Source organism: Schistocerca gregaria, chromosome 11 (genome assembly GCF_023897955.1).
Source record: "Schistocerca gregaria isolate iqSchGreg1 chromosome 11, iqSchGreg1.2, whole genome shotgun sequence".
NCBI lineage: Eukaryota > Metazoa > Arthropoda > Insecta > Orthoptera > Acrididae > Schistocerca > Schistocerca gregaria.
The window spans coordinates 65,892,170-65,913,019 of record NC_064930.1 but is presented as its reverse complement, the minus strand read 5'-3'; the positions used below and the strand labels follow the sequence as shown (position 1 = coordinate 65,913,019).

Genomic DNA, 20,850 nt, shown 5'->3' with positions numbered 1-20,850 from the left:
CTGAAAATAAAAAAATAGCAATCAAAGACTGAAATGCCATATTTTTTATCTAGAAGCTGTGGCACAGAACAGACATTTACTCTTTGCCATTCTTTTTTTTTTTTTCCTTCCTTTCTTCTTTATTGCTCTGGAGGAACGAAGAATCATTTTAGCACAACTTTTCTAAAACCTAGTGGTCTACCTTGCAGTATAGTGCATGGTACAGCAAAAGTACTTACAGCAGCCTCTGCTCTATCCTGTTCACCCCTTTCTTTCGGCTCTTCCTTAATCTTGTTAGCACATTCTAAAACAGCTGATGGGTCTCCGAGAACCTGGAAAAAGGGTAAAATAGAGGTATATTTACAGCATCTCTTGGCTTGAAGTCTGGTGATCACTAGGTGGAGTAAACAGGGAGCAGGGAGTAAAAAAAGATGAAAAGAAATAATATCATTAAAGTTATATCAGTGTGCATACGAACAGTAACATGCTCCCAGTCTTGTATGTGCCTATCTCTTACTCAACTCGCATTTATCACAAATGTCTCGCCCTGTGCAAAGTCACAATGGCCAGAAAAAAATGCATTTGGCTCCTGTATAGAAGAAAAGTAAAAAAAACAGATTCAGAAAATTACAGACCCAGCCTTAACATTACTATGCTGCACAATTCTTGAAAATAGTCTAACTTCAAATATAATAAATTTCCTGGTTACAGAAAAGCTTCTGCCCCAAATCAGTGCAGATTTAGAAAGCACTGCTCGTGTAAACCTCAGTTTTCCTTTACCCTACATGATACCCTATAAATTGCAGATAAGAGGCCAACAGGTAGATTCGATATTCCTAATTTCTGGGTAGCACTTGGCACAGCGCCCCAACGCAGACCGTTAACACAGGTATCGGTACAGGAATATATTACCAGATATTTGAAAGGCTCGAAGACTTCTTAAGTAATAGAATCCAGTATGTTGTCCTCAAGGGCGAGTGTTATCAGAGACAAGAGTATCATCAGGACTGCCCCAGGGAAGTGTGATAGGACAAGTAGTATTTTCTATTCCCTTTGTCAAGAAAAAGTTGCCAACCCAAACTCTGAATGACGTGCGAGACAGGAACTTCTGAATAAAAATCTGTAGGTGGCCCCACTCGTGGATATGATGGCGGCAAGCTTTGTCATAGTCTTATTAGGATCAAAGAAAACTGTGACAAGATGATGGGGGCTGGGAATAGGCCTGCCGAACTGTGGTTTCCAATTGAAGCACATGATTGATTGGACATCGTCCCTACTGAAAGCCACACCGGTAACGAGACAAAAGGTCCCGAGAGTTTGAAGTCACAACTGAGACGATGAGCCGCCATCTGTTCTAGAAAATTGCAGGGAGCATTGTTCAGGGGCTGACTGGTCGGTCACTACCGAGGGACAGCAGATCCCTGCCGGGCTTTTGGACTGGAACCAGAACAGTGTCTCTCCACTGAGAGGGGAAGCTGCCTTGGAGCCAAATACGGTTCGACACCTGGAGGTGGTTTTGGTGCTGCGAAAGGCTGACGTTTTGAAGCAGCTGGATATGGATGGAATCAGGGCCAGGAGTTGAATCGTGGAAAGAAGAGGAAACCAGATTGACAAGGGGTAGAACAAGGACAGAAAGCTTCAGTCCACTGTATCTGGAGAAGGAAGGCAGCGGGATACCAGGCCGACATTGGTGCCATTGAAAAATGGGTCAAGGGTGTTCCACGAAAACCAATGCATCTGAACACAGGCCACCTGGAATAGCAAGGCCTGGACTTTATGACTGCCACAGACAACCTTGGAGGGTGTGGTGTGTAGCACACACGAGTGACGAAGGGACAGATCCACCCAGAGAGGAGACAAAGTGTTCCCAACATCCCCACTTGCTCTGTTTGATTAAGGAACGAGATTTAGTGCTAAGACATTTAAACATAATAAGACCGGCAGAGGACAGGTGCCGCACGAGATGTTGCAAGGCACGATGACGATTGCGGATAGGGGTGGCAATGGCCGAGCTCCACCTCGGAACAGGCCAACAGAAAACGGGGCCTAACACGTGGGAAACGGCAATGTTGATTTCTTACTGGACAGATCATGGGTGACTCCATCATTACAACCTGACGGAAAAGGTGGCAACATGACCTACAAGGTATATTAAGGCCAATCAGGATGGTGGAAAGCCCAGTGGGGTTACCTGGTCATCATGAGGCAGGAAGGGAATGAGAGAATCAGTGGGAATTTGTATATGTGTGTGTGTGTGTGTGTGTGTGTGTGTGTGTGTGTGTGTGTGTGGGTGTGTGTGTGGGTGTGGGTGTGGGTGTGTGTGTGTGTGTGGGTGTGGGTGTGGGTGTGGGTGTGGGTGTGGGTGTGGGTGTGGGTGTGGGTGTGGGTGTGGGTGTGGGTGTGGGTGTGGGTGTGGGTGTGGGTGTGGGTGTGGGTGTGGGTGTGGGTGTGGGTGTGGGTGTGGGTGTGGGTGTGGGTGTGGGTGTTTTTTGAGAACATATGGGCGCCCAACGTCAAGGTTATCAGCACCCCGACATCGACGGAAGCTGTCTTACATGCATGCACACGAAACGACCACACAATGACTATCGCACAGGCACTCTCGCATGCATTAAAACCAATGAGGCGGCAAGATAGCTAATCAAGAAAGTAAAAGAGGGAAAACAAACCACAAAAGATCTAAAAGAACAGCACAGGGAAATGAGACTGGCTGACCACTTACGAAAAAATTAGGATGAGCCAGCCACCCCGTTGACATATTAATAATATCTCCCCAAAATCTAGTTGAAAATGTGGGAAAATTCACATAACTTTAAAACCCGAACCACATTCATTTGAGCATTGCATAAAATAGACTGCAGATCCGCCGGAAAATCCGCTGGTGAGAAAATAAAATGCAATCACTATCACAGACGCTATAGAGTGGCGACCAGTCTAAGGAAAAAAGAATGAAGGGTAAGTGAGCGAAAGATCAACAGCAACAAAAGTGCCCTGAAATGAGTATGGGAACCATTATTTTCTGCAAAGAATTGGACAATGGGAAGGCACGAATAGGTGAAAAAGCACTGCCCTACAACAGGCGACGGGTATTAAGAACAGCGAGGAGGAGGAGGAGAGGGGGGAATTGCTGGAGGGCAGATAGGGCAGTGGATGTAGGTGCCGTGTAAGGGGGAGATGGAGATTGTAAATCGTAACGTGGTCCAAGTGGGCCTCGACAGCAACAGCTTTCAATGAGGTACAATGAGGGATCCATGAACCGACAATATCTGCACAAGCCAATGTGCAGACACCAGTGGAAGCCCTCAAAGGGCTGACCTGGTTCCGACAAAGCGCAGAACCAACGAAGCGTTGGTGAGTGAGCATTAGTAAAATGAGATTCCTGGAGAACGACACAAGCTACCCAGTAAAAGGCAGTAAGAGAGTAACTTTGGGAGGCGACTGTAGTTCCTTCTTCCTCTCTGTTATAGATCAAGGAGGGCAGAACAGGGAGGGAGAGTAGGTTACTGAAAGAAAACCGAAAGAGAGTGGGTGACCTTGGGGTGCACAGACTGTGTGTCCAGTTCCTGAGCTGTAGTAGCAGACCTACAGCCTGAGAGACACAAGGGGGAGTGGTGTCGCAAGGGCCAAAGAAGGGGTGCACTTCTCCAGAACCAGAGAGGAGAGGAGAGGAGAGGCAGGGCACATAAGGCATGGGGGAGGGGGGGGGTGCATGAACTGCAGGGAGGGGGAGATGAGAGGGGGGCTAGACTGGGATAAGGAAGAGGGACGAGGGGGGAATGTAACATAAGCAAAGGTAGAAGTCATCAACACAGGGCGAAGTCTGTCATTTTTGACGAGCTTCAGTGTAAGATAAATGATAGAGAGTTCACTCCTCCATTTTCTTTCTGTTCTTAGAAGATGGGAAATCTGGTGAGCATCGAGAGTGATGGTCGAGACAATTAACACACACAGGTGGTGATGCACTGGGGGCTTCCCTCATTGAGTGGGTGTCCACATTCGCCGCACGGAGGGTTCGCAGTACATCGGGAAGACATGTTCCCACAATGCGAGCACCAAAAGCACTACACAGGTGGCAGGACATACAGCTTCATGTGAGCTGGTATCAGTACAGTTGTTTTACAACCTTTCTGTACATGTGGAATTAAATGAACACCCTGGAGTTCATCAATTTGAAGGATGTGGTCCCTATGAAGAATGGCACTCTGAACCACATTCAAAGAATGGTCAGGAGGAATGGACACCAGGTGATTGTCAAGATGATCACAAGCACAAAAGGATCAACAGTAAATTGACTGCACCTTACTGAGGGACTCCACTTCACCACACTTCTCTTTGATATTTTCCACAACAACTACGGCTCTGTGATGGTGAAGGTGTCCCCATCCGTGCTAGTGCAGACTAGGTAGCGGGAAAAGTGTTTCACTCCTAACCAGTGAGCCAGGCTCTCCTCCCAGGGTGTAGCAAGGGAAGGAAAGGCTGTTGAGTCTCAAGAAGAAGCATTAAATGATTGATTGCCAACAGAAGACCCAACTGTAGAAGAATGGCCAGTTTTTTGGAGCTTGATACATTTCATACACTTAGCATCTGTCCCGTACCACCCACTCCAATCAGTGCCTCTTCCCGTGGGCACCACCCAGCCACAGCACCAGAAGTTCCAAAACTGCAGAATGACAAGCAACCACCCCTAGGAATCCACAGGAGGCAACAGCTCAGACGTGCCATCCCTGTGCTGTCAGGGTGCTGAGCCAGATGCGTAGGCCTACATAACGGCCCCATCACATGGACTGGCCACACATGCTGGTAGTCTAGTGGAGCAGAGCGAGAGGACAGGGGGAAGGAAGGGGGGGAGGGGAATCCATGCCATGGACACTAGGTAGAGATTCTTCCCGATATAGTTCACACTACAGAAAGAAAATTTAGAAGTGGAGGGCAAAGTCCAAAGGGGTACAAGAAACACCACAAAGGAAGGATGAAAAGGAATAAAACTGCTAGGAATACAGGAAACCAGACAGATAGTCAGGTCAACTTAAGTATGAACAACAATAAAGAGGAAGGAGGGGCAGCAAGGAAGGAGTGAAGATGTATAGGGAGGGGCATAGGGAAGGAAATACAGCCTGCGAAGAAAGAATGGGCTGCAAAAGCTCGGCAACTCGTGCGTGTCTCGTAGGAGCTCACAACAGAACTGTGAGGCCCCTGGGGGATAGTACTCCGTCTTCTGGCCACAAGTGGCCCATCGGGACCATCCAACCACCGTATCATCCTTAGCTGAGGATGTGTATAGGAGGGGCGTGTCGTCAACACACCACTCTCCCAGTCGTTATGATGGTTTTCTTTCACCGGAGCCGCTACTATTCAGTCGAGTAGCTCCTCAATTGGCATCACGAGGCTGAGTGCATCCCGAAAATTGGCAACAGCGCATGGCGGCTGGATGGTCACCCATCCCAGTGCCGGCCACACCCGACAGCGCTTATCTTCGGTGATCTCATGGGAACCGGTGTATCCACTGCGGCAAGGCCGTTGCCTCCCCTGGGGGATAGGTGACTAAGAATCCCACATATGGAGTTTCATTTAGTTTGAGCCTCCCATCACTACTTCTCACACCTGTCATTAATTTTTGTTTATATCGAACTGTAAAACATGAGCCTTTTAGGATATTTGCTGTTTACCAGATGTAAACCAGGTGCATTGTTCTCCTGCCATGGTATGGTATTGTTGTGTGGCTCATTTATCAATCTAATTGTGACATCAGGACAAACAGTTTCCAAAAAGGTCTGCAATACCTGGATAAATCATTCATGTACGGCAAAAAGACTAGAGGGCTAAGAACCTAAACTTGCTGGACACCATATTTAATGTTTCCCCAGTACAAATTTAGTCTTATTCCCTGTGGCTAGCTCACAGAAAATCCTAAACAGAAATCATCCTTATTTAATTTTATCAGAACTGAGATTGTAAGGTCACATATTTGCTATCTGTAAAGGAGCACTTAAGGAAGTAAAACTGGTTTCAGTGATATCTCTAGTAACAGAATTGTCAAAATCTGATGTCTGCTGGTGATGTATGTAATATATGTCTAAGTAAAACTAACAAATGTGTTTTTGGTGACCCCATTTCTTTTCTCCTTTTGTTCCCAGAAACCTAATTTAGCGGACAATGATTTGTCATCATCAGTGACATAAGCATCATTTGTCTTAACAAGTTTATTTTGTTTCATGGCCCATAAAGCTCCAAATTGTCTTCTCAATCAGGTATATCAGATAACTTTCCTTGGGTAGGACTTCACTTTATACAGCTGGTCATGGCGAAGTAAACTGAGAAAAACTGTAGTCTCAGACTATTCACCAGATGACTTCAGATGGTTGCAGAAAGAAGCAGATACATATGTTTGCATACCATCCTGCAACATGCATCTAGTTCTTTCCACTTACCGGTCATTTGGTTTTCTGAGTATCACATGAACAGAGGAATATTACAACAGCAACTAATAGGTGCACAGTGAATGGTAAGTTACAGATTGAGTCTGGCCTCAGCAACCAGACTGTGGCCATGTTTGTATGTGTCTGATGTCTACTTCCAATTAAGGCCTTGTTGGCCGAAAGCTTACTTTTCGACAGCCTTTCTGTTGTGCCTGTATGTGACTCAGCATCTCTGCTATATGCTGATCAGCAAATTATAGATTGTCATTTATTTGTTAGACAGACTTTTCTCCTGACTTTGTTGGCCTGGGAGATAAATATTTTACATACACTATTGAGTGCACTTGGAAATGTGTGTGTTGCCATCATACTATGCAGTTAACTTTAATGCAAGCACAATAACTGAACATTTTCCCACAATGTGTGTAAATTGAATACTTACATAGTTCACAGTGAGAGCCATCCCAATTTGTACTCCCGGTTGTTCCTTGATTCTCTCTGTAAATCTTGCAGCTACTAATGGGTCTTTTGGAATCTGAAAACAAGGTAAAAACATCACTGTCACCAGTTACTGCATATACATCTTTGCACATACTGGCCATAGTTTATTAAGACTCTACAATACTTCCTGTGTGATATTTATGACAATTTTTCCTTTTGATATTTCTGGAGGTGGCCCTCCAAAAAATGTCAATGAGAAATGCCATTTTGGATATTGTGGTTCAAAATTAAATTTACGTACCTAATTTAAAGAGTGGCCTAAAATTTGTATGGTACAATATTCAGTTTAATGATACTGATGAAAAAAATGTTAACAGGAATGAGTAGCTGAAGCATGGGTGGAAGACACATGTTCTATCACACACCATTTTTCATTATCCTGTCATACATCAGTTGGAAATACTGAATACTGTCCATGTTTGCTGTCACCAGTGTTCCACATCCACACCCAGGCTCCACAGGCCACCTTACTTCAGGTGTACTTTTGGTATAGCTACAAGTTTCTCCTTTTCTGTAACTGAATGGTGTGTGAGGAGCAGCTTTGTATGAGCTGTAATTTCTCTTTGGAATAAAATAACAGCCCCAATTAAACTTCTAACTTAATTTTAAAAGCCGTGGCCAGTTTTAGCCATTATCCAACTGTTATGAAAGCAGTAACTGTAACTAAACTGGTCAATGATCCTATTTTCAACACAAACCCAAACATGTAATACACACAAACGATCTGAGTATTTGATACTTACAGACACTTGGAGAACCTGATAAGCTCTGATGAGCAGATTACCCGATACACAAAAGTACTTCACAAATCAACTGAATAAATTATAGAAAATTATTTCACTTAGGAATAAATATATTAAACTATGATATAAGAAAATACTTCAAAATGTGAAAAGATGTGTGCACTTTAACTTTGAGAGAAATATTTGAAAAGAATTAAATCTTTTGTGTTTGAAAATAATTATATCTTTTGCTATTAGTTTTTAAATAAACATTGGATTGTAATTTGAAGGACTTCTGCAATGTAAATGTTATAACATATAACCAAACTATAAAGCACATCTTTCAATATAAACTATAAAAACATAACACCTATGAGTTACAATGGGACACTATCATCACTAGTCATTTTGTATGCGAGTTAATGTTTGGTGAGTGTTAATGTTGGTCACTTCGCATGTAAGCCAGACAGTTCTTGGAGAGAAGGGAGACATGTTTCTTAATTAAATGCTATGTAAATGTGAAGCTGTGAGATTAGATGTAGGTTTACAGCAAGATTAAATAAATTTGATGCAAACAACTGTGACTTTTTCACCTTGTTGACAAATTACAGAAGTAGAACCTAAAGAATCCTTTCGAAAGCAAGTGAAACCAGAGTTATTTATTGACAACAAAGCCTAACTGATGACAAGCCTACAGTGCATGATGGCAGCAAAGTTAAGCAATATTAATTTAGTTTAAAAATCTTCGTGTAGCAGATACATGAAACGTAATTTCTCCTCATTTATTTTTCAGTTGGATTAACAATGGAAAATATAAAGCCAAACCACATTACGCTTTTAACAACATTTTAGACAACGCCATTGAATATGTTTTCATTTTAAACATTAGTAATGGAGGAGAATGTTCATATCAAATAACAAAGTATACTGGAATTCTTATACAGAGAAGAATGTAGCAACAGGCGGGTCAATGGATGCGTCCGATCCCCCCCCCCCCCCCCCCCCCTTCAGCTTTGACCCTGTAAAGATGTTGTGTTGTGTGACATCACGATGGTGCAGAGTTTAGTTTATGAGTGAGTTGTGTTTGTAGATGTCGTCTTGGTGTGGTTGGTGGTGTGTGTGTGTGTGTGTGTGTGTGTGTGTGTGTGTGTGTGTGTGTCAGTGAGTTACGAATTAAGTTTACGTTGTGTTTATGTTATTGCGGTGCCGTCTGACATTATTGGTTTGATGCTTGTCGCGTGGTAAGTCGTTAAATATAATTTGTGGCTTCTTTTGTTAGGTATGGATATGACTTCTAAGTATAATAGTGCGTGTCTGCAGGCTGAAATGGGGGATGACATGTTGTCCGTCATTCAGTTTCCGCAAATTTTTGGGCTTGTGACAGAGATAGTGAAATGCGGCATATGCAGGCAGAATATGTGGGCTGGGGGTTAGTGTATACTGCCATAACTTATTTATGATAAGAAGTCTTTTTTTGGGTTTATTGTTTGTGTGTGTTCTTGGGTTGGTGTTATTAACTGCATGTGTTGGTGGCTGATGTTTTGGTATTGGCACTTGTGGTTGATTTATGTATCTCGATTTCAATTATTTTTGGTTTCGTCAGTTGTATTTGAGGTGTATATGTCACGGGAAGTGCCTGATTCCAATTTGTCATTGTAGCTATGTGTATTTTGGTATCAAGAGTTGCCGTTGACCTATATACGTCCAGGGAAGTGTCCGATTCCAGTTTTTGTTAGTTTAGGTGTTGGTTTTGTGGTATCGATAGTTGCGGTGTGATTATAATTTTTGGAGTGGTTGGTTTCTTAATTTGTGGTATAGAAAATTGCGGTTGAGCTATGTAGGTGAAAGGGAGTGATGTGATTCCTGTTAGTATTGTGGTAAGTGTAGCGGAATTTGGGAATTTTGTGGTGTTTTTATGTCATCATTTTGTGTGGTTTGGGATCGTGGTGTCTGTCTGTATTTGTTTATATTTAGTTTGTCCCCACCCAAAAATCTCCTATTTCCCACGCTGCTCCCGTTAGTTTCATTATATTTTTAGAGAGAGATGAGTTTGTTGGTTTTGTATGTATTTTTGTGTTTGTTGTCGTTTATGTAATGACATCAAAGGCACCATATTGGAGTAATTGAGAATGGTTGTTTCCACCATATTGGTGACATCATGGATCAAAGCAGAAGGGTGGAATCGGATGCTTCTGTAATCCCAACAGGCATTATCAACAGCAGGTTCGATAAAATAACTAGTATCGAAAAAACAATACCTCCAAAAAAAACCATAAAAACAGAATAATAAAAAATAATACTGTATACATTTATTCACAGTTTAGAAAATAGATGTAAGTTCTTGTTACATACATTCCTGACGAACTGAGAAAACACACAGTCTGTGAGGATCTAATCCATTAGTGCACAATGTTACATTAGTGGTACATTTGACTGGAATGGACCATTTTTACACCAATGGATTGTTGAACATCTGTTCTTTCAGCTTTGTAAACATCTGTTCTTTCAGTTTTGTATCAGTAGTTGTGAGGATCAGTCCACTACTGGGAACAACTGGCAAATCAATTTAAATGTTTTTTCTACAGCCAGAATGTCATCACAGCACCAAATTTCATGCATTACCTCTCACCGCAGATAACACAGTGGCCAACGGCCTTTATTTAACAACCGACGGCAGCGGTGTTTGCATAGAGCTGTCACTGCTAACAGACAAGAAAACACTGTGTGAAATAAACACATAAATCAATGTGGGATGTACAACCAACATATCCGTTAGGATAGTGCATCGAAATTTGCCAGTAGTGGGCTATGGCAACAGATGACTGATGTAAGTGCCTATGCGAACAGAATGATGACACCTGCAGGGAAATAGAGAAACGACCAATTCCACCAATCTGCTTTTACCTTTGATGTCACAAATATGGCGGAAACAACCATATCCTACGACTCCAATATGGCGCCTATGACGTCATTACGTAAACATGACCACAAACATGAAAATACATTGAAAATCCAACACACACACACATTCCACAAAAAACCAAATGAAACTAACAGGACAAGCGTGGGAACTTGGGGGTTTTCGGGTGGGGACAAAGTAAATATAAACAAATTTAGACACACACCACCATACCAAACCACACAAAACAATGAGAAAACCAACAACACAAAACTCCCCAAATGCCACTAAACACAGTATCGTCTGGAATTGGACACTTCCCTTGACCTATATAGCTCAACAGCAGCTTCCGATCCCACAAATTGTAATCGAACACTTTCCTTGACCTATATAGCTCAATAGAAACAATCAATACCAAATCACAAAACCCAAAACTCCAACCACGTCCACAATCATCACTACCTCAAAAAACACAACAAACCAACAAACTTGACCTGTTAGCCTTACAACAACTCTACATATAGTTGTCCATGGTCTGAGATACCGGAAGTTTAGTAAGCTTCATTTCTTCACGACACACTGAACACTTCACAACTTCATCCAAGAATCCGAATAGTTGAAGAAATTTTATTAGAGACAACGCACTGCCCGCCCCCCCCCCCCACCCCACCCCCATCAACCGAAAACTGTTGACCTTGTCAGTCATATCCATACCTACCAAAGACATAAAAAAGCAATTTACCAAAATTCACACGCGACGAACAAAAAACTACAATAACATTGACATAACAAAACCAAAATCGTTAACTTACTGAAAAATATTTCGCTAAAAGCACAGTCACTACCGATACCACACACGTGCAATGCTACCAAGCAAATGAATCCCCGATGCCACGTAATACGCCACCCATAAACACACCACCACAGAGAACCACCTACCACAACAATAGACCACCTATAAACGTGCCACACACGCAAACTAAACCCAAATAATCACCTAACACACAATACATAAACACACCACCAGAGAGCACCATCAAAACAACACCTACAAACACACCACTCTCACAAACTAAATTCCATGTTGTCGTGACGTCACACACTACAATAGCCTTATGTCACGGGTCATAGCCGACGGGTGGGATCGGACGCTTCAGTCGACCCCAGCCGCAGTGTCTCTCCTGGGCTAGTGTGATCACATCGGTTGGATCCTAGACAGCTGGAAAATCGTGGCCTGGTCAGGTAAGTCCCAGTTTCAGATGGTAAGAACAGGTGGTCAGGTTTGAACGTGACACAGGCCCATGAAGCCATGGACAAAGGTTGTCAACAAGTCTAAGTGCAAGCAGGTGGTGGTTCGATAACAGTGTGGGGTGTGTTTACATGGAATGGGCTGGAGCCTCTGGTCCACCTGAACTGATCACTGACTGGGAATGGTTATGTTCAGCTATTTAGAGACCATTTCAAGCAATTCAAAAGAATTAATTTTTATGGATGACAAGGCACCACGTCACTGGGCCCCAGTTGTTTGCTACTGGTTTGAAGAACATTCTGAACTATTCGATTGAATGATTTGGCCATCCAGATCACTCGAGATGAATCCCATCAAACATTTATGGGAGATAATTCAGAGGTTGGCTCACGCACAAAATCTTACACCGGCAATACTTTTGCAGTTATGGATGGCAACAGAGGCAGTGTGGCTCAGTATTTCTGCAGTGGACTGCCAATGACTTGTTGCATCCATGCCACGCCTGGTTCTGCACTGCATTAGTGAAAACGAGGTCCGACAATATTAGGAGGTATCCTATGACTTGTCACTTCAGTCTAGGCCTGTCTTTATAGGTGAATTGCTTATCTGCGGTTTTGTAGGTGACTGTTGCTACAGAATGCTTAAGTCTGCCAGGAAATATGGCCCAAGTCTTGCAAATGCAATGCAATTTGGTCTTTTAGACTTATTTTTTAAAGTAGAATATGATTCAACAGCTAACAGTTGTTAAACCAGGAATATTCTCATACAGAACTGGAAACAGTAAGTAGGGAAACACTTCTGTACTTTGTTTTGTGTTTGGACTACTGGCATTTTTAATGCTAACAGATGACTTTGACCTTTTGAGAAGATTGATGACCCCAATTTCCAAATAATTGTTGAATAGATTAGAAGTTTTGGTTTTTAAGCTACCATTAGTATTGTAAAGAATAATGATATACAAGACTCACAGCAATGTACTAAACTGATTAAATGGCTGTTCCTTCCAGCAGCACCAACCTGTCTAGCTTTTACCCTATACTTAAATATTGAACATGTTGTGAATCATTCCAGTTTACTGTTAGCTCTTAAGCTCCGACATGGATGTGTATCAAAAACCAGCAGTATCTAAAAAAACACCGCTTTAAGGAAGTTTTCCTGGCAGAAAGAATATCCCAAAAGATGATGTAATTAAAATCAAAGTATGACCATGGCAGCATTCATTTTATGCAAGAAAATACTTGTAATTAATGCATCTTAAGAAACACACTATGCACATTTCACACAAAAGAAAACAGTTCACAATGCATCATCAGCAGACGCTGCATAGAGTTTCTGCAACCAACTCTCAGTGCTGTATAAAAATCTAATGCAACTGGTACTGTTTTCATTCAGTGATCATGAAAAGACACATACACACAAAAACAATGGATTGTTTTTTGAAGATCTTTTAAATCTGTATTTTTTACATAAGAAACCTATCAAAATCACTTTTTCTGAATTATTTTTTCAAGGCTACACATTCATAACAAATTTTTGTAAATTCTAACACATACAATACATTCACTCATTTATTCTGTTCCACAGAAGTCATACAGGGCAGTCTTCAGAGATGTGTAATGAACCAACTAAAGACACACAAATCAGAGAAACTGGTCTTGTATGCTCTGTTAAAAATAATGTATACTGTATTAACAATAACTGTCACTATACTGCCTATTTTTATATACAATTATGCCCTCTAAATATAATTGAGTAAATTAGAAAGCAACCTGCAACTCTTAAAAAAATGCTGCCTCTTCAGTTTTACTAGAGATCTCCTGTTTATCTACTATTAGCAGCTTTACAACCTTTGAAAAATGCACTGATCAGAAGCTCGCTCTGGAATCTGCACTACATATTTTCGTATCTGTCACAAATTAATACTATGTTCCAAACACTGAACGAACTTATGTGACCTGATGATTGAAGATGCAGAAAGAAAGGAATGACAACATATGCCCGATATAACAAACTTTGACACATACCAGAAACTGGCTTAATTTCAATTTCAGTAATATTTTTTGATGACTTCATCTCAACATAAATTAACACAAATATGCCAACTGTTACACACACAAGGTAAACACCTTGAAGCTGGTTGCAGGTCAACAGAAGCATCCGATTCCACCAGTCGGCTTTAACCCGTAACGTAAGGCTGATGATGTGTGTGACGTCATGACAGCGCGGAGTTTAGTTTGTGAGGGAGGCGTTTTTGTAGGTGATGTTTTAATGTGATCAGTGGTGCTCTCTGGTGATGTGTTTGTGTGTTGTATGTTTGGTGATGTTTTTGGTTTAGTTTGCGTATGTGGTGTGTTTATAGGTGGCATATTGTTGCAGTCGGTGTTTCTCTCTGCTGGTGTGTTTATGGGTAGCATGTTATGTGGCGTATGGGGTTCACATTTACGAGGTAGTATTGCACATGTGTGGTATTGGTGGTGACTGTGCTTTCAGCAGAATATTTTTCAGTGAGTTAACGATTTTGGTTTTGTTATGCCGACATTACTGTAGCTTGATTTTTTTTTTTTCCTGTTCACCTTGTGTGAATTTTGGTGAATTGCTTAGTTTATGTCTTTGGTAGATATGGATAGGACTGACAAGGTCAACCGGTTTCGGTTGTTGGCGATGATAGGGGACGGTGCATTGTCTCTAATACAATTTCCTCAGCCATTCAGCCTGTTGGCTGAAGTCGTGAAGAAATGAGACTTACTAAAGTTCCGGTGTCTCATACCAGAGATGGCTACTACATGGAGATGTCTTAAGGATCACTTATGGTTGTTTGTATTGGTGATATGGTATTTTGCTTTGCTGTTGACTTATATGACTTTAGAGAAGTGTTTGATTGCAAGATGTAGTTGTGGCTATGCCTGGTTTGGTATATATAGCTCAAGGGAAGTGTTCGATTCCACTTTTGATTTTCCAGCCCCCCCCCCTTTTTTTGTGGTAGGATTAAGTGTGGTGAAAGTTTTGAGATTTATAGTGAGTATCGGTTGTTTCTGTCAAGAGAAGTGATACATAGCAGTGTGTGTGTGTGTGTGTGTGTGTGTGTGTAGTGGAATTTGGGAAGGTTCTGGGGTTTTGTTATTTCACTGTTTTTGGTAGAGTGGCGTGTGTTTATATTTAGTTCGTCTCCACCCAAAACCCCCCCCCCAATTTCCCCCACTTGTCCTGTTTGTTTCATTACATATTTGGAGGAATATCTGTTTGGTGGTTTTTCGATCTATTTTCGTGTGCGTTGTTATGTTTACGTGATGACGTCATAGGAGTAGTATGGAAATTGTTGTAAATAGTTGTTTCCACTATATTGGTGACATCATTGGTCAAAGGAGAGGGGTGGAATCAGACCCTTCTGTTATCCCCTGGTTACAACACATTACCCAATGAAAGTCCTCAAACTGCTGCCACAAAGACTAACTGAAAGATCAGTACTTTGCTTCTGTTCACTTCATGGTAAAATATGGTATAATACTTTTAGGCTGCAAAGCGTGAGGTATGAGACTTTTCAGATGCAAAAATTAGTTTTAAGCATAATGGAAGGAGTAGAAAAAAAATGTAATATCATATTACTGGTCAGGATAACCATATTCATACCTCTTCTCTCTTGTCTTCATATGGATATCCACGAGACTGTTGTATTACACCTACATTAACATTAAAAAAACATGTACCTAAAAAGCCAAACTTATTACATAAAAATACAAAAGCCACAATTATAACATATAGGTGGAAGAAAAAAGCAAAAGCTATCCTCAGCTTGAGAGGGACACTACATAATGAGAAAATATATGCTGTGTCCTGGGACTGAATGATGTCTTTGATACTATTTTGCCGCCACTCAGGCAAATTGTCACCTTTCCAACTACATCTATACATTGAGCTACATTAAAGCTCAGTCTGTCACCACAATTTTAATCCCAAAAAATAATATAAACACAAAAAATATAGTAATGACCCTGTTGTCTTCTCATTACATCATGGGAGAAAGCAGAAATCCGTTACCATTAGGTTCAGTTGACCTGTGTAAAGGTTATGGAGTTCCGGGATATGCTACATAAAATTTGAAGTTCTTAATTGGTATAGAAAGTACAAAGCTTTTTGGTGCTTCAAAAAAATATGCTTACTTTCAGTAGGGCCTACTATAAACAGACTGATTCTGAATTGTTTCATGTTAAGCATAAAATGCATAATTGTCAGTTTGTGTGTCCAAGGTTCATTTTACAGTGATATAACATTTGGTATCCGAACAGCAGCAGACAAAGATATAGAAATAAAAACACATTTAAATACTGAAAGGGTGGATACCAATGTTATCAGAGAAGTAACACAAATACCCACTTGACACATATCTGACGCGCGCGCTTGTGTGTGTGTGTGTGTGTGTGTGTGTGTGTTTATATATGAGGCCTAATAAAGTACAATTCAATACAATGGAACAATGTTCTGATTAGTTATACGAATTTCAAGAGGTTATTTACATTCTACAGTAACATCTTCCGTGCAGACTAAGTCTTTCTCGAAACTACCGCTTTTACTTCACTGAGCTCCTGTATTTAAGGGGCACTGCCAAAGAACCTTCCTTTCACACCGCTACACAAATACTGATTCCATAAAAATGTTGTCTGCATGACGAGGTATAGACCTCAGAGGTGAAGGGTGCCACATGTCATCGCAAACTGGTTCTAACGACATCAGATAACAGAAACCGTGTACCATTATAATACTCTTCTACAGATATTATTACTGGAAATGAAATTTGGAAGTCATACGTCCAAGCTGCTAATGTGACAGAACGACATCAAACAGTATAATGACATTAACGAGCGTTTAGGGTTAAGTGCTCATTTGCTCGCGTTTCTAAGTAATATGTATATAAAATTTTGCGACGAACGACAACTATGTTACGTTAATATCGTGACTAAACTAGCTACGCACGGCCGCCAAGTGAGACAGAACCGAAAAAAAGAAACCTTTGCATGTGATTGCAGAGAATGAATGGTTTGTTACCCCGGAAGAATACTAATATATCTGTACTACGTTATTATTACTACAACTAAAAACTTTGGTGTGGTTAGAAGCAAAACTGCTTAAATCCCTGACACGAACACTATTCACTTCTACATGAATGGAAATTTGGAAAAGAAGTTTTTATTACTCAGAACTATACCATATTCCTTCGATATCAATTCAAGAGGACTACTTATACATACTTCTGAATACGAATCACACTTACCGCTTATGAACCATAACTACTAATTCCAGTAACCAACGCCCGCAAGCATTCGAACTCTTGACAGAAAACATAATCGTCCACTCCAGCGACACTTCCGCCAATCACCTGAGATGCACAAATGTTGTGCGATACGCTTTTGTTTCATTGAAAACAGCTATTCCAAACAACAATGTTTATTTTCAGGAAACAAACTATTTCTCTTATCCTAAAACAGTCAGTACTCAGTAGTTCGGAGACCATACGGTACCAATTTTGCGTTTTTACCATTATATTTCTCGTAGTTGCACGATAAGTATACATTAAAGAACACCAACACAGTGGTTAGACATTTTTCTGTTATGTTACAAAACGTTTCTTTATTTACCCTCCAATGTAGTGCGTTGAATATGGTGCAGTTGTTGTCAACGACAGATTGTTTTCGACATTAAAAATATATTTCAACATGGTCATGTAGATAGAAGCTAGCAATGGGAGAAAGAACTGCTATTTTTGTTGTTGAGTAAAGCAAGATTGCTCTTCAAAGAAGATATTTCCTTGCACACTGTATTACGTCAAATTTACCTCGAAAAAACTATATGAAGACAGCTATTTAATGCCTAGAATACACGAACATTATAGCCAGTACATATAGCTAGGGTAAACACGAAGAATATGTAGCACATTAGAGAATAATATTTAATTCAGTGTCTAGTTGCTGCTTCCCTTATTTACTGCATACTTTTAGAAATGATTTCCCAGACTCTGAACATTAAGCTGAGAAAGCTGTACCCGCTATAGCTGTCATGAACCACAATTCGTATAACTTGATCTGATAGTAGTTACACTTACATTCTGTGACATATGTAGGTGATTAGCTAACTGGTGCGCTTTTACATTTACATCTGTGCTGCACTCACGTTTATCTTTTCCACCCCTGTTATACTATCACCCTTTTCAACGTAGACTGCATCATCCTCATCGTATTCATCTTTGGGGAAGAGACACACTATGCTTAAGTAAACACCATTAGTGATTTCCAGAAGTCTTCTGTACATCATGCGTATATAGTCGAAATACAGGTTAAATAATATGTAACACGTTTGGCTGCCGATCTCACAGATTCCGAAATTTCAGGCAATACCGTATACTAAAATGGCTTTTTCTGAAGACGGCTTTAATGCGGGGAATCACTGAAACTACAGAATTTCCTAATACGCAATTATAATTACTTAAAATTAGATCGTGTTGACTTCCGAAGCATTTACATTAAAATGGCCGCTGCTTGTTTCGCACCTGTCAATCAAAAACAGCACAGGACACGTGACCCACTGAGATTTATTGCGAAATTATTGTTCATAACACAGTCTGTGTTTCACATATTCTCTCACTTGGCGCAGAGTGCAGACGCCTGCGCAACGGGTTAAGTGGTATTCACTTGGCGGCGCCGCTGCAGTTATTGCGCGAAAATGTTTTCGCATGTCTCTCTCACTTTTAATAAAGACATTTTAAACAGTAATTGCCCAGTTCCTTTACCGTTAAATATTGAAGCAACGCAGAGGATGATGTTCCACCGCTATAGTATGTGAAGATGTATGATTTATGATTTAAAGTACAGACTAGGTTACGCACAAGTTACGAGGAGCACCATATGATGGCAGCAGTAACGCAATTTATTATTTTTTTCAGTATTTGCTACCATATAGGAAACATGTGAAATAACTGTCGATCTTAGGTGAAATGTTATTAAGAACTCTCATCTATTAACAATATTTTACAATAAAATGTATTTTGTAGTAATGTCAGACCATAATTATTTTCATAGCCGTAGGCGCTAATGACTGAATAAGCTATATATAGGATGCAAGAGTTGCATACGGAATGATCCCACACTGGATGGGTATACCTGGACTTTTATGATTGAGTTCAAGATTTAACCATTCAGAGCGACGTCTTAGCAAAGGTCTAGGTTTACCCATCTAGTGTGAGCATAGATGATGTAACATCTACATCCATACTACGGTGTGTGGCGGAGGGTACCTTGAGTACCTCCATCGGTTGTCCCTTCTATTCCAGTCTCGTATTGTTCTTGGAAAGAAGGATTCTCGGTATGCCTTTGTGTGGGCTCTAATCTCTCTGATTTTATCCTAATGGTCTCTTCGCGAGATATACGTAGGAGGGAGCAACATACTCCTCGGTGAAGGTATGTTCTCGAAACTTCAACAAAAGCCCGTACCGAGCTACTGAGCGTCTCTCCTGCAGAGTCTTCCACTGGAGTTTATCTATTATCTCCGTAACGCTTTCGCAATTACTAAATGATCCTGTAACGAAGCGCGCTGCTCTCCGTTGGATCTTCTCTATATCTCCTATGAACCCTATCTGGTACGGATCCCACACTGCTGAGCAGTTTTCAAGCAGAAAGAGAAAACTCTGCTATTAGCAGTATCGAATTCCCCTGGAAAAAAATATGAAAAGAAAAGAGCTTGGAAGTTCTGATTGCTTTACAAACGAGTTATTGTGCTAAATATTTGACGTCAAATGCGAGAGTGAGAAAAGTTCAAGAAAGATATGAAGATATGTTTAAGGTTTGTTGGAAATAATGAAGTGCGTTGATTATGAAATACTGGAAGAAAATAGTCTGGGTAATTTGCGCTCAGTTTTAAGCAAATGCTAGTTCTTCACGCATTTAAATGTTTACGACGTCATATCTCCTGAGCTGTGCCTCATACAATGATATAATTTTGCAGGTAGTGGATACTGTCTCCAAAATGAGTTTCTAACAGAGTTAATAGTAAAGAAATAACGATTCAAAACCACCGAGAGATGCAAGGCAGAGGGTGAGTCGCATTGTACAATTTATTAGGGTTTCTTCCTGTTCCATTCACGTATGTAGCGCGGGGATCATGATTTAAAAAAAAAAAAAATGGCTCTGAGCACTATGGGACTTAACGTCTGAGGTCATCAGTCCCCTACAACTTAGAACTAATTAAACCTAACTAACTTAAGGACATCACACACATCCATACCCGAGGCAGGATTCGAACCTGCGACCGTAGCGGTCGCTCGGTTCCAGACTGCAGCGCCTAGAACTGCACGGCCATTCAATCCGGCAGAACTTAGAACTACTTAAACCTAGCTAACCTAAGGACATCACACACATCCATGCCGAGGCAGGATTCGAACCTGCGACCATAGCGGTCGCGCGGTTCCAGACTGAAGCGCCTAGAACCGCTCGGCGAACATGATTATTTGGATGTCGGCGAACATGATTATTTGGATGCCTCCGTGTATGCGGTAATTACTCTAATCTTATCCTCACCATCTCCGTGTAAACGATACATATGAGGTTATAGTATATCCCTACAGTAATTACACTCCTGGAAATGGAAAAAAGAACACATTGACACCGGTGTGTCAGACCCACCATACTTGCTCCGGACACTGCGAGAGGGCTGTACAAGCAATGATCACACGCACGGCACAGCGGACACACCAGGAACCGCGGTGTTGGCCGTCGAATGGCGCTAGCTGCGCAGCATTTGTGCACCGCCGCCGTCAGTGTCACCCAGTTTGCCGTGGCATACGGAGCTCCATCGCAGTCTTTAACACTGGTAGCTTGCCGCGACAGCGTGGACGTGAACCGTATGTGCAGTTGACGGACTTTGAGCGAGGGCGTATAGTGGGCATGCGGGAGGCCGGGTGGACGTACCGCCGAATTGCTCAACACGTGGGGCGTGAGGTCTCCACAGTACATCGATGTTGTCGCCAGTGGTCGGCGGAAGGTGCACGTGCCCGTCGACCTGGGACCGGACCGCAGCGAAGCACGGATGCACGCCAATACC

The 20,850-nt window shown here is 41.5% G+C and overlaps 1 protein-coding gene across 6 annotated transcripts in view; it reads right to left on the bottom strand.

The window, feature by feature from the left end:
• Positions 1–18,626, bottom strand: part of LOC126295135 (zinc finger protein 493-like) — a 117,178-nt gene extending 98,552 nt beyond the window's left edge. For 4 of the 6 annotated variants that reach the window (XR_007552389.1, XM_049987414.1, XM_049987418.1 and 1 more), the window contains exons 1-3: positions 17,861–18,139; positions 6,838–6,930; positions 219–311 (exon numbers count right to left, since the gene is read on the bottom strand). Coding sequence is in view for 5 of the 6 variants with exons in the window: in XM_049987414.1 (XP_049843371.1) it covers positions 219–311; positions 6,838–6,930; positions 17,861–17,872 (198 nt within the window). In the remaining variant the exon portion in view is untranslated. Of the gene's footprint in view, positions 1–218; positions 312–6,837; positions 6,931–17,032; positions 17,830–17,860; positions 18,140–18,544 lie in introns of those variants that run through there. The other 2 variants (XM_049987416.1, XM_049987415.1) reach the window with 2 other exon arrangements.
• Between the last annotated feature and the right edge of the window lie 2,224 nt (positions 18,627–20,850).